Raw genomic sequence first — 12,500 nt, 5'->3', positions numbered from 1 at the left:
CTTTAACTCTGTGTGTTAACGAGCTTTAACTCTGTGTGTTAACGAGCTTCAACTCTGTGTTAACGAGCTTGAACTCTGTGTTAACGAGCTTTAACTTTGTGTTAACGAGCTTTAACTCTGTGTGTTAACGAGCTTTAACTCTGTGTTAACGAGCTTTAACTCTGTTAACGAGCTTTAACTCTGTTAACGAGCTTTAACTATGTGTGTTAACGAGCTTTAACTCTCTGTTAACGAGCTTTAACTCTGTGTTAACGAGCTTTAACTCTGTGTTAACGAGCTTTAACTCTGTTAACGAGCTTTAACTCTGTGTTAACGAGCTTTAACTCTGTGTTAACGAGCTTTAACTCTGTGTGTTAACGAGCTTTAACTCTGTGTGTTAACGAGCTTTAACTCTGTGTGTTAACGAGCTTTAACTCTTAACGAGCTTTAACTCTGTTAACGAGCTTTAACTCTGTGTGTTAACGAGCTTTAACTCTGTGTCTTCCTCCTTCAGGAGAGCAGCTTCTGTGTGACGACGTCAGTCTACCTGCTGACAGGTGATTCCTCCTAGAACAACAACAACCCACAGCGCTTTCTCCTCACACACACACACACACACACACCTATCTGTTACATCTGTAGAGGAGAGACTTACTGTCCATGAAGTCGAATCGAGCTTCATGACTGGCGGTCGTTGCGATTGCGGAATATCGGTGTGAATACAGTGCCGCTGGCCCTTTAAGAGCTCCTTTTCAAACTGGACTCTCTCCGTTGACTCATTGTATTTCTAATGAGGGGCGAGAGGTGCTGTTGGTTCTTTCTCGGCCAGTTCAGATAAAACAACAACACAGCTGTTTGTGCAGCGGGATCTCAAAGTCTTTTACAAACCAGAACCGTCACCTGGTCGTCACACCTGAGTAAACGAGGCCGACAGCCGGCAGCGAGAGTCTGAGGAGGAGAGGCCTCCGCTCCGTCAACACGAGCCGCTGCTGGTCCAGACCGCCTGGTCCGGACCGCCTGGTCCGGGTCTCACTCCTTCACTGGAGTCTGCGTTCTTATTTATTTTCTTCCTTCTTGAGGTCGAAGCTTAAAAGCTTGTTTCTGTTCATTTATGTAAATGTCTTCTCCCGCTTAATTGTGTGTGTGTGTGTGTGTGTGTGTGTGTGTGTGTGTGTGTGTGTGTGTGTGTGTGTGTGTGTGTGTGTGTGTGTGTGTGTGTGTGTGTGTGTGTGTGTGTGTGTGTGTGTGTGTGTGTGTGTGTGTGTGTGTGTGTGTGTGTGTGTGTGTGTGTGTGTGTGTGTGTGTGTGTGAAACATGAGGCGTAGCTGGTTAGCTTAGCATAAAGATGAGGGCTGCTCCCCTCTTAAAGGGACAGTGCGCCCCCTTATTTCTTAAGACGCCGTCATCGTCTCCTGATGGAAGAGAAAACACGCTTTTGTAGTTTTGGGTAAACAGAAAAACAAGTTGTGCAGTTTAAAGAAACCTTCCTGCAGTTTAAAGAAACCTTCCTGAACTTTAAGACGCCTTCAGTCTTTTCTTCTTCTGTGTGTTATGTCTTGGGTCATGTGACCTGTGGACCAGACCATCACCGGGTCATGTGACCTGTGGACCAGACCATCACCGGCTCATGTTGTAAATACTCATCCTCCACTTCCTGTCTCTGTGATTCTCGTGTCAAACGCTGCTTTACATGTTGAATGTTCCCCCACAATGCACTGGGCTTTATGTGATGTGTATATTTCCTAATTTAAATTAAATAAAAATGTTTTACGCTCCCCCGGAAAAAGTTGTCTTTTATTTTCACTATTAAACTCTTTACATGTTTACTAATACATCAAGAGAGAAGTAGTCATTTATCTGTGGCCCCCTGGTGGTCAGGAGAGAGAATGCATCTTTAACACATGAAGCATAGAATTCTATACAACCAGAGGAGTCGCCCCCTGGTGGTCAGTGGACAGAATGCAGCTTTAAAGCCCTTCAGCTCCACTTGCCAGAACTGGAGCCGCATAGTTGCCAGATGATGCTATGCTCTGATTGGTCAGGATGCGTTCGAGGGGCGGGACTTAGCAAAGTGTCATCTGTGGTATTAAAAACATCCTTCGGACAGAAACTAAGAAGTCATCAAGTTCATCTCTCAGCTCCACAAGCAGACCGATGCTGTAACAGTCCGTTACATAAACAGCTTTACACCCCCCCCCCCCCTCTTATCTGGCTTTATTGTCTGTTGCAGCAGTTTGGGCTTTTAAGACCAGAGTGGTGAAATCCAGAGACAAGGACCGATCGTGAGGATGCTTCCTCCTGAGGAGACGAGAAGCAGCTTCCTGTTCTTCATCTTGAGGGTTTTATCAGAGGATTCAGCCTGCTCCAGGTATCTGTGGTCTCCATGGCAACGCAGCTCCGAGAGCTCGACGGGCCTTCAACGGTTATAGAAATAAAACTATTTGAAAAGTTGAGTGAAAATCGACGTACTCACTTTATATATTTTTATTTATTCTAAATGTGCAGATCTTAATTTTCAAAGAAACTAAAGTTGTCAAATAAATTTAATGGAAGAACAAGTTTAATATTGCTCTCTTAAATGCAGTAAGTTGAAGTTTAAAGTAGCTTAAATATATTTATATATAAATATGTATGTATATATATATATAAAATAAATATGTATATATATATATACAAATGTGTATATATATACATATTTATACACGTGTATATATGTATATATATACATATTTATACACGTGTATATATACAGGGTCTCTGCTCTGCACAAGTGAAAGTATCTCATACAACTCAGGACACCTGAGAGACGAGACACAGGGATCACACTCCAATGTGTATTGTGTGTGTGTGTGTGTGTGTGTGTGTGTGTGGCTTTAAGTTTGAGGAGCTACTGGACTCCTCCTCCTCTGGCTGAAGGCAGGTTCCTCTCCTCGTGGCTCTTCTCTCGGCCTCCCTGAGACGAGTCGTGCGTCTGACCGGCCGTTACTAAGGGAGACTGTTCTTCATCCGCACGAGTCTCCTGCAGGCCGACGTCGACAAATGGAAGTATGAAAATAAAGAATACAAGAACACGTATAAATATAATATATATAACGCCTGTTTAAAGGCCAGACGGATCCATTTAGGTACAAATAAAGAACACGCTAAGTGGGTGTTAAGAGTGTGATGTGTCGTTTAGAGTTGTGTGTGTGAGTGGTATGTGTTAAAATTCTAAACGCGTGTAGAAAATAGAACAGCGTGGAGGTTGAGCTGGGAGAACGAAGGAAAGGACAGTCGTTACAAAATGGCGGCCTAGAGGTCGCATGTCAGGTCACATGGCGGCCCGAAGACCACAGACGTCCTTCTTGACACTTTTTGAGTTTTTAACATGACAATATATATATTTTATATATATATATATATATATATTTATTTAATATATGTATTTAATAATACATATTAAATATATAAGTATTTAATATATATATTTAATATGTATATTTAATATATATATATATGTATTTAATATATGTATTTAAAATATCAATATGTATTTAATATATATATGTATTATATAATATATATACATGTATTTAATATATATATGTATTGAATATATATATATATATGTATTTAATATATATGTATTTAATATATATTTGTATTATATATATATAATATATATATGTATTACATATATGTATTTATATATTAAATATATATATGTACTTTATATATATATATATACTTTATATAGTGTAGTACTTGAATGCAGTAGTTTCTTTGCTCACATTGAACTGAAGTGCCATAAAATTCAAAGTTGATTATTTTATTGAGTTGAACATGTAATTTAAAGAAAGTTTGTCTTTTAAGATAAACCATAAAGTACATAAAATGTTATAAAATATATGAAACGCAATATCTTTGATAATGAAATGTTTAGATGTTATATATTCTGTAACTATATTAAGTTTACTCATTTATGTAAAAGCAGATTCAACTGTTGGTCGAACTCATTTTGAACTATTAATTAATTATTTTCATATTGATTATTTTCTCGATTGTTTGTAAAAAATATGGAAAACAGAGAAATGTTAGTCTCTCTATATTTTTTGGGGGGTTTAGTCCAAAGCTCAACATTAGGACTAAATTAACATTATTAATAAGACATTAACATTATAGACATTATATGATATATTTGTACATAAAAATTTAATAAAAAACTGATCAACTGAATTTTCGCACTAATCGATCTTTATAAATGTTTCATGCAACAATCTTAATTTGTGAATTTGTGAAATTGAAGGTTATATAAGTGAATAAAACTGTGAAGTGAAAGGAAAAGACTCAGTGTCCCGGAGCGTGTTGGTAACGCAAAGGATCATGGGTAATCAGCTTGAGCCCAATGAGGAGCAGAGACCAGGAGGACTTGTTCTAATCTTTATATACATGATAGTTATTCACCGTTACAGGTCACGTTACGACAGGAACACGCCACACACACGCCACACACACGCCACACACACGCGGTGCCTGCATGTCGAAGAAGAGCCAATCACGTGGGGTTTGTCTTCACGGGAGGACGGGCAGAAAAGGAACCAATCACAGCCCTCCGTGAGCTCATCCGCCCCTCCCCCCTTCATGGAGCGCTGCAGGAACAAGTCCCAGAACCAGGACCAGAATCCCAGAACCAGGACCGGAGTCCCAGAACCAGGACCGGAGTCCCTTCTGGTTCCCTCACTTTGAAATCAATGAGATTAGTTTATTAAAGCATAAAGTATAAATGATGACGTCATGCTGCATAGAAGAAGACTTAAACTCGAGGTTGAGACGTAGACTCATGTTTACGATGTTTACTGAGGGAATCAAGAGAAGTAGAGTCACTATAGAGACCTTTAGCCTCCTGGTGGCCAGGAGAGGAACTGCATGTTTAAACAAACACAAACGTGTTTGATTCACTTTCTTTTCTTCTGAAAGAAATCAAATGGAGAATAAAAAGTCCCATCGGCTCATAGTGGAGGGAACCAGCGCGACCCACAACACCACAGCGCTCCGTTAGCCGGGTTAGCATACACGTTAGCATACATTTCAACAGAGGGCACGAGCTGCTGAGGAGCCGCCGTCAGTCTGAGGCCTCAGAGTCGCTCAGAGCCTCTAAAGCAGAACCAGGTTTCATAGAGGGGGGGGGGGTTCTGCTCCGTGACCCTTCAAGTTCTGGTTGTCAGACGCATTCATGTTGTTGTTGTTGTTGTCTCCTTCAGCAGAAGACAAATCCCTCAGAGAGTCTTTTAATGCAACATTATTATTGCTTACAGAGGAAAACAAGAAAAAAGCTTGTGTAGGTGTGTGTGTGTGTGTAGGTGTGTGTCTAGGTGTGTGTGTGTGTAGGTGTGTGTGTGTAGGTGTGTGTGTGTGTGTGTGTAGGTGTGTGTGTGTGTGTGTGTGTAGTGTGTGTGTGTGTGTAGGTGTGTGTGTAGGTGTGTGTGTGTGTGTGTGTGTGTAGGTGTGTAGGTGTGTGTGTGTGTGTGTGTGTGTGTGTGTAGGTGTGTGTAGGTGTAGGTGTGTGTAGGTGTGTGTGTGTGTGTAGGTGTGTAGGTGTGTAGGTGTGTGTGTGTCCATGGAGGGGGTCTAGTTAAGACAGTGATGATGATACAGCCACCATCCTCATCGTCTTCATCAGGGAAACATCCGACTCAGAGGGAAGTTTTCAGTGCAGCGTCGGTGGGGGAGGAAGTGAGGGAGGAAGTGGGGGAGGAAGTGGGGGAGGAAGTGAGGGAGGAAGTGGACAGGAAGTGGGGAGGAAGTGGGCTTCACAAGGAGTGGTGGTTTTATTGCTTATGCAGTGACGACTTCTGGCGTTTTTTGAATATGAGTCACAGTGTCACTGATGTACGGGTTTAGAGGAGCCAGACAATTCAGGTCTGTTTCTGCCCCCGGTGGTGTCTCTCTGTGTCTCTGTCTCTGTGTCTCTCTGTGTCTCTGTCTCTGTGTCTCTGTGTCTGTCTCTGTGTCTCTCTGTGTCTCTGTCTCTGTGTCTCTGTGTCTCTGTCTGTCTCTGTGTCTCTCTGTGTCTCTGTCTCTGTGTCTCTGTGTCTCTCTGTGTCTCTGTCTCTGTGTCTCTGTGTCTCTCTGTGTCTGTCTCTGTGTCTCTCTGTGTCTGTCTCTGTGTCTCTGTGTCTGTCTCTGTGTTTCTGTGTTTCTGTCTCTGTGTCTCTGTCTCTCTGTGTCTCTGTCTCTCTGTGTTTCTGTCTCTCTGTGTCTCTCTGTCTGTATCTTTGTGTCTCTGTCTGTGTCTCTCTGTCTCTGTGTCTGTGTCTCTTTGTCTCTCTGTGTCTGTGTCTCTTTGTCTCTCTGTCTGTGTCTCTTTGTCTCTGTCTCTGTGTCTTTGTCTCTGTGTCTCTTTGTCTCTGTCTCTGTCTGTGTCTCTGTGTCTCTGTGTCTCTTTGTCTCTCTGTCTCTGTATCTTTGTGTCTCTGTCTGTGTCTCTGTGTCTCTGTGTTTCTGTGTCTCTGTGTTTCTGTGTCTCTGTGTCTCTTTGTCTCTGTATCTTTGTGTCTCTGTCTGTGTCTCTCTGTCTCTGTGTCTGTGTCTCTTTGTCTCTCTGTCTGTGTCTCTTTGTCTCTGTGTCTTTGTCTCTGTGTCTCTTTGTCTCTGTCTCTGTATCTTTGTGTCTCTGTCTGTGTCTCTGTGTCTCTGTGTCTCTTTGTCTCTCTGTCTTTGTGTCTCTGTCTGTGTCTCTGTGTTTCTGTGTCTCTGTGTTTCTGTGTCTCTGTGTCTCTTTGTCTCTGTATCTTTGTGTCTCTGTCTGTGTCTCTGTGTTTCTGTGTCTCTGTGTCTCTCTGTCTCTGTGTCTCTTTGTCTCTTTGTCTCTGTCTCTGTATCTTTGTGTCTCTGTCTGTGTCTCTGTGTTTCTGTGTCTCTGTCTCTGTGTCTCTGTATCTCTGTGTCTCTGTGTCTCTGTGTTTCTGTCTCTCTGTGTCTCTCTGATGTTCCATAGCATCCTCACCTCCCGGGGCCCGGTTCAGGGATCCTGACCCGACCTCCGGGCCTCGTGGAGCGTGGAATAGAACCATTACAAGACGTGGTTATTACATCATCACACTCCTCCAGCACTTCGCTCCACTCAGTCAGAGCTCGTAATATATACAGGTGCGTATGTTGGAAAGTAGCCGTGGTTTCCGTGGTGATCTTCTCTGGGCATCGAGCGACGGTTCTGGAGACCGCAAGGGGGCGTCGACCTAAGGGACCCGGTAAAGGGGCGTCGACCTAAGGGACCCGGTGGCTGTGGTTGGTTGAGCGTCCCATAGCTAAGGTAACCACCTCATGCCGCCGGCAGGACAGGTGCGTCGTGGCTCTACTGACGCTCTTCACTCATCAGTCCGTCGTGTGGTTTACAGGAGGGGGAACCGCCCCCCCATCGGTGAACCAGGCCCCGTCCGTCTTGGGGAACCACGAGTTTCAGGCGGGGCCAGGAAGGTGGAGGCACGGTAACATTCTGATGCTTGAAAAGCCACTGCATCAACCGAAGAATTGTGGAATGGCTGCATCCAAAATGGCCGTTCGTAAACTCCGCCCTTGATGTGTGATTGGCGGTTGGCATATTGCACAATAACTTTGCGCTGCGTGCGATTGGCAGTTAGCTCCATGCTCCAGATGGCTGTCAGATGGACCGCTCGTCAGAACTACGTCAGCTTGGTTACGACTCGTACGAGATAATCTCTCCTAAAAATACGATGATTTCAAGCCTCTTGTACGATAATTTTACGTCAAGTTTTTTATAAAGTCTTTCCAACGTTAAAAAAACACGAGGAAAGTATAAGGAATGTTTGTCCTACTCTGAGATGACTTCACGACAACAACTCTCTTCGTCCTTAAATCCTTATATTAAAAAATAAAATAGTTTGACAGAAACAAACCGTGAGCTAAGCATCCGATAGCTTCATATCATCATACCGCTCATGTACTACTGGAGGGGTAACGGGTACTGGGGGGGTACCGGTTACTTGGGGGGTAATGGTTACTGGGGGGGTAACGGGTACTGAGGGGTAACGGGTACTAGGGGGGTACCGGTTACTTGGGGGGTAATGGTTACTAGGGGGGTACCGGTTACTTGGGGGGTAACGGGTACAAAAACACATCATTTACGTGCACATGGGTTATCAGCTGCGGACGTAGCTAACGTTATGCCGGTCTCATGTAGCTTTACCTCCGTCACACAGCAGTGATCAAAGGGATCGTTTAAGACTCCCTAACACGCTAACGGTCACTTGCTAACGCAACGCATTTTAATAAATAGCATAAAGAGGCAACCAAAGACTCTGAAAGCGCCCGTCAGCCACATGTCGCTGTAGCCTCAGGCTTCTAGCGCGAAGTCACTCAGAGGAGCGAACGGCGGGACTTTTCAATCAACTCCCGGAACGAACGCCAGTCAGCGAGCTAGCTAACGTGTTTTAGCGCAATTTGGAGGCTAGAAACAAGGACCCCGTGTTTGAAAACCAGTTAGCACAACATTTTGATTTCGTAGCTAAATGTGCGAGATGGTTTTGCCTGACAAATGAAAGGGGGATGGGGGGGGGGTAGAGAACAGTCACTTGCTCCCACAACACATTTAATATATAACATTAAGAGGCAACCGAAGCGTTGTTTAGTACTTTGAAAAGGACAATCGACAGTTAGGAACGTCAGGGTTCACCAGGGGTCAGAGGTTCATTATGATGTCATAGTTTCATAGCAAATGTTTCGTAAAGCTAGTTTAGTCATTAAATATGGTTAGATACAGTAAAGATGCCACTGTGTGTGTTTTAAGCACATCAGTCTCACCAAGTGAATATGGGTGGTACAGTCTTATTAGATTCATATATATATATTATTATTACATTTGTTAATTATGATTATGAATTAGCATTAAGGAGAAACTACCATATTTGGTGTTAGGTACATGAAGCCATGACGTCCGCGCCTCGCGAAGCTTTGCTAACGTAACCGACGACTCGGGATGTTTTCGTGGTCGTCAACGCCGCCATTTTATTTACAGATTCTCTTCTTCGCGTCATTTGAAACCTAAAGGTCTGGAAATAAACGTACTCACTTCCCTGACAATAAGAGTCGAGTCCGACTGCTCCTCTCACGTGTCCTTAAGTTCCCGTGAACACGGGTCATTAGTGGAAGCACTGCAGCTCAACACTAAAGAGTTTGCACTTATCAAGCCGGCTGGAAAATACGTCCGAAAAGTAAAATCTCACCTGGGAGTACCGAGGCCCCTCAACGAAATATAGGTTTTAAAGTATCGCTCCACTCATCCGTCGGGAACACTGGGCGGAGCTTCAGGTGAGAGAGCGCTAATCTTTTCATAATCCGACGTTAAGTGCTTTTTTATCTGCAGATAATGGCGAGGTCAGAGGTCAGCGGAGGGATGGAGGTCGGCATGAGTCCCAGAAACCAGGAGCAGCGGTAAACTTCATCCGAGGGAGCGTTACGCCATTTATATACATGAGTAGTAATATCGGTAACGTCGGTCAGCGTGTGGGTCAGGGGTCAACTCGACGAGATGAGAATCTAAACGTGGTTCAAAGGGCGTGAGGGGTCTGGGGGGGCGGGACCGGACACGTGGAGGGTGTGGTTTTGGTTTGGGTCACCTCTTCTTAGAAGGTGGTGTCGTGGGCCCGGTGCGGCGCCGCCACCCCGGGCCTCCGGTCGGCGCGCTGCTGCGTGAGCGGCAGCAGTAGGCCGGCCGGCAGCAGCCCGAGCTGCCGGCTGGAGGCGCCCGGCCTCCGGCGCACCCGCCGGCGGCTCCCGGGACCGAGCACGCGGCTCTGCCTCGCCGCCCGGCCCCACAGCGCGGGGCCGAGGGGCCACGGCGGCTCGGCCCGGGGCCACGGCGGGTCCGTGAAGCCGGAGTCGCCGGGCTCCCGAAGGGCGAGACGGGACCTGCGCCTCGGCGGGCGCTCTTCTCCTCGGTGGACGTGGAAGGCCCCGAAGAGGTCGGGGCAGAAGTCGGGTCGGGGTCGGCGTGAGACCAGGGAGACCCGGCCCTCCAGCGACGGGCCCATCAGGTCCAGGCTGGTTCTGTCCGTGAAGGAGTCCGTTCGGTCTTCGTAGCCGAGGTCGGCGGGCGCCGAGCACTGCTGCACGGGCCAGCCGCCGCGCCCCTTCCCCCCGTCGCCGCGCTCCGCCCCGACGGCATCGTCTTCCTCCTCCTCCTCCCGCCCCGCCTCTCCCTGCACCGCGCCCTCCTTCCGGGCGCCGGCGGCCAGCGGCGAGCGCGGGTCCCGCAGGAAGACCACGATGACGGTGATGTTGTCGCTGGAGCCCGCGTCGCGCGCCGAGGCCACCAGCTTGTGGGCCACCATGGTGGTGTCGCCGGTGTTCTCCTCCAGGTGGTCGCTCACCACGGCGACCGCCTCGTCCGGGGTCATCGTGTCCCAGAAGCCGTCGCAGGCCAGGATCAGGTAGTCTTCAGAACCGTCCAATGGGAAGACGTCGTGGTCCGCTTCGCCACAGATGTAGGGCTTGTGCTCCGAGTCGCCTGCCAACAGAAGGGACGCCTCAAAACCGGATCAGGTCCCGGGTCAGGTCCCGGATCAGGTCCCGGGTCAGGTCCCGGGTCAGATCCCGGATCAGGTCCCGGGTCAGGTCCCGGGTCAGGTCCCGGGTCGGATCCCGGATCGGATCCCGGATCGGATCCCGGATCCGGTCCCGGATCAGGTCCCGGGTCAGGTCCCGGGTCAGATCCCGGATCGGATCCCGGATCGGATCCCGGATCCGGTCCCGGATCAGGTCCCGGGTCAGGTCTCGGATCAGATCCCGGGTCAGGTCCCGGGTCAGATCCCGGATCAGATCCCGGGTCAGCACGGTACCTCTTACCTATCGCCCTGGAGACGGACAGACTGCCGTTAACCCTCCATGTGCCGAACCAGATGACGCAACCGCCCAGAGCCTCGATCCTCAGCTTCTCATCCTGCGGGAGAGCAGCTGTTACTGCACGTGTGTGTCTGTGTGTGTGTGTGTTAATGTGTGTGTGTATGTGTGTGTGTGTATGTGTGTGTGTGTGTGTGTGTGTGTGTGTGTGTCTGTGTGTGTGTGTGTGTTAATGTGTGTGTGTATGTGTGTGTGTGTGTTACCGCTCGGTCTGGTTTGTGGGGCTTCATGAGCTCCACAGCTTGTCCCTTGCGGACCAGGAGGACCTGTGAGTCCCCCAGCCAGGCCACGTAGAGGGTCCGGCCCCTCAGGAAGGTCACCACGCCCGTGGTGCCGCACCTGAGCACCTGCACACACACACACACACACATGGTTCAGTGTCACAAGGAGCAGAAGCAGGAGGAGGAGGAGAGGAAGAGGAGCAGGAGGAGGAGGTGCTTACCTCTCGCTTGGCCTTCTTCACAAAGCCCTGGTCCGTGGCCCTGAAGGCCCGGCACAGGGCCTCGATCGGGTCCTGGCTGAAGCATTCCTGCTGCGCCAGGTGGACGTGGAGGTGGTTGGCTGCGTAGACGGCGGCGTCCACACCGCCATGTCCGTCAAACACCGCGAAGTAGGCCTGCTCCTCCTGGTCCTGAGCACACACACACACACACACACACACACACACACACACACACACACACACATGCACACACACACACACACACACACACACACACACATGCACACACACACAAACACACACCGGTGGTGAGATGCTGTGAAGCTCCACCCCGTCCCCACCCCGTCCCCACATGGCCCCCCCCGTCCCCCACCCATCCCCACATGGCCCCCTGTCCCCACCCCGCCCCCGTCCCCACATGGTCCCCACATGGTCCCCACATGGTCCCCACATGGTCCCCACCCTGTCCCCACCCTGCCCCCGTCCCCCGTCCCCATGGTCCCCACCCTGTCCCCACCCCTGCCCCCCATCCCCCCGTCCCCACATGGCCCCACCCTGTCCCCACCCCGTCCCCCCGTCCCCACATGGTCCCCACCCTGTCCCCACCCGTCCCCCCATCCCCACATGGTCCCCACATGGTCCCCCGTCCCCACCCTGTCCCCCCCGTCCCCCCCCCGTCCCCACCCCGTCTACCTGGAGGTTGAAGAGCGAGTTGAAGTCGGGGATGATGACGTGCTTGTCCTCCATCTTGCGCCGCATGTTCTTGATGGCGTGGATGGACGTCTCGTAGTACGGCTGCGGCCGGCGGCGGAACGGGAGCTCGTCCATCCAGAGGCAGCAGACCTCGAACAGCCGGTTGAACACCAGCCAGGCCAGCTTCACCGACTCCATCTCTACACACACACACACACACACACACACACACACAATGAGGGTCCGTGTGTTCTGCCATCTAGTGGTCAAATACCACTTAAAGCAGCTTTAGTGCTGCGGGGGGGAACTGGGACAAAGTCTAGTGGGGAGTGTGTGGGAGACCTAATTTGTCTGTGTGTGTAAGCGCATTTCTGCATGTGTGTGTGTCTGTGTCTCACGTGCTACAGGCTCCACCCCCTCCTCCTCAGGCCGGTTCAGGTGGTGGATGGAGAGGTCGGTCTGCAGCAGGCGGTCGGCTGTGGCTCTGGCC

The 12,500-nt window shown here is 49.0% G+C and overlaps 2 protein-coding genes and 1 long non-coding RNA gene across 5 annotated transcripts in view; 2 read left to right on the top strand and 1 right to left on the bottom strand.

The window, feature by feature from the left end:
* The window catches only part of trim37 (tripartite motif containing 37), a 15,324-nt gene extending 14,117 nt beyond the window's left edge, over nt 1-1,207 (top strand). For all 3 annotated transcript variants that reach the window (XM_056410503.1, XM_056410492.1, XM_056410483.1), the window contains one exon: nt 494-1,207. In XM_056410503.1, the coding sequence (XP_056266478.1) occupies nt 494-540 (47 nt within the window). In that variant the 3' untranslated portion in view covers nt 541-1,207. The remainder of the gene's footprint in view (nt 1-493) is intronic.
* A 981-nt stretch (nt 1,208-2,188) lies between these two features.
* LOC130191858 (uncharacterized) lies at nt 2,189-3,142 on the top strand. The gene is made up of 2 exons (XR_008831270.1): nt 2,189-2,427; nt 2,858-3,142. It is a non-coding gene; the product is annotated as an uncharacterized LOC130191858 (long non-coding RNA).
* A 5,411-nt stretch (nt 3,143-8,553) lies between these two features.
* The window catches only part of ppm1e (protein phosphatase, Mg2+/Mn2+ dependent, 1E), a 21,144-nt gene continuing 17,197 nt past the window's right edge, over nt 8,554-12,500 (bottom strand). Inside the window, exons 3-8 of the mRNA XM_056411641.1 lie at nt 12,409-12,500; nt 12,011-12,210; nt 11,318-11,506; nt 11,079-11,222; nt 10,822-10,915; nt 8,554-10,483 (exon numbers count right to left, since the gene is read on the bottom strand). The exon at nt 12,409-12,500 is cut by the window's right edge and continues 30 nt beyond it. Coding sequence (XP_056267616.1) covers nt 9,600-10,483; nt 10,822-10,915; nt 11,079-11,222; nt 11,318-11,506; nt 12,011-12,210; nt 12,409-12,500 — 1,603 coding nt within the window. The 3' untranslated portion in view covers nt 8,554-9,599. The remainder of the gene's footprint in view (nt 10,484-10,821; nt 10,916-11,078; nt 11,223-11,317; nt 11,507-12,010; nt 12,211-12,408) is intronic.

Source organism: Pseudoliparis swirei, chromosome 3, assembly GCF_029220125.1.
Source record: "Pseudoliparis swirei isolate HS2019 ecotype Mariana Trench chromosome 3, NWPU_hadal_v1, whole genome shotgun sequence".
Classification (NCBI taxonomy): domain Eukaryota; kingdom Metazoa; phylum Chordata; class Actinopteri; order Perciformes; family Liparidae; genus Pseudoliparis; species Pseudoliparis swirei.
This window is presented reverse-complemented; position numbering and strand designations above follow the sequence as displayed.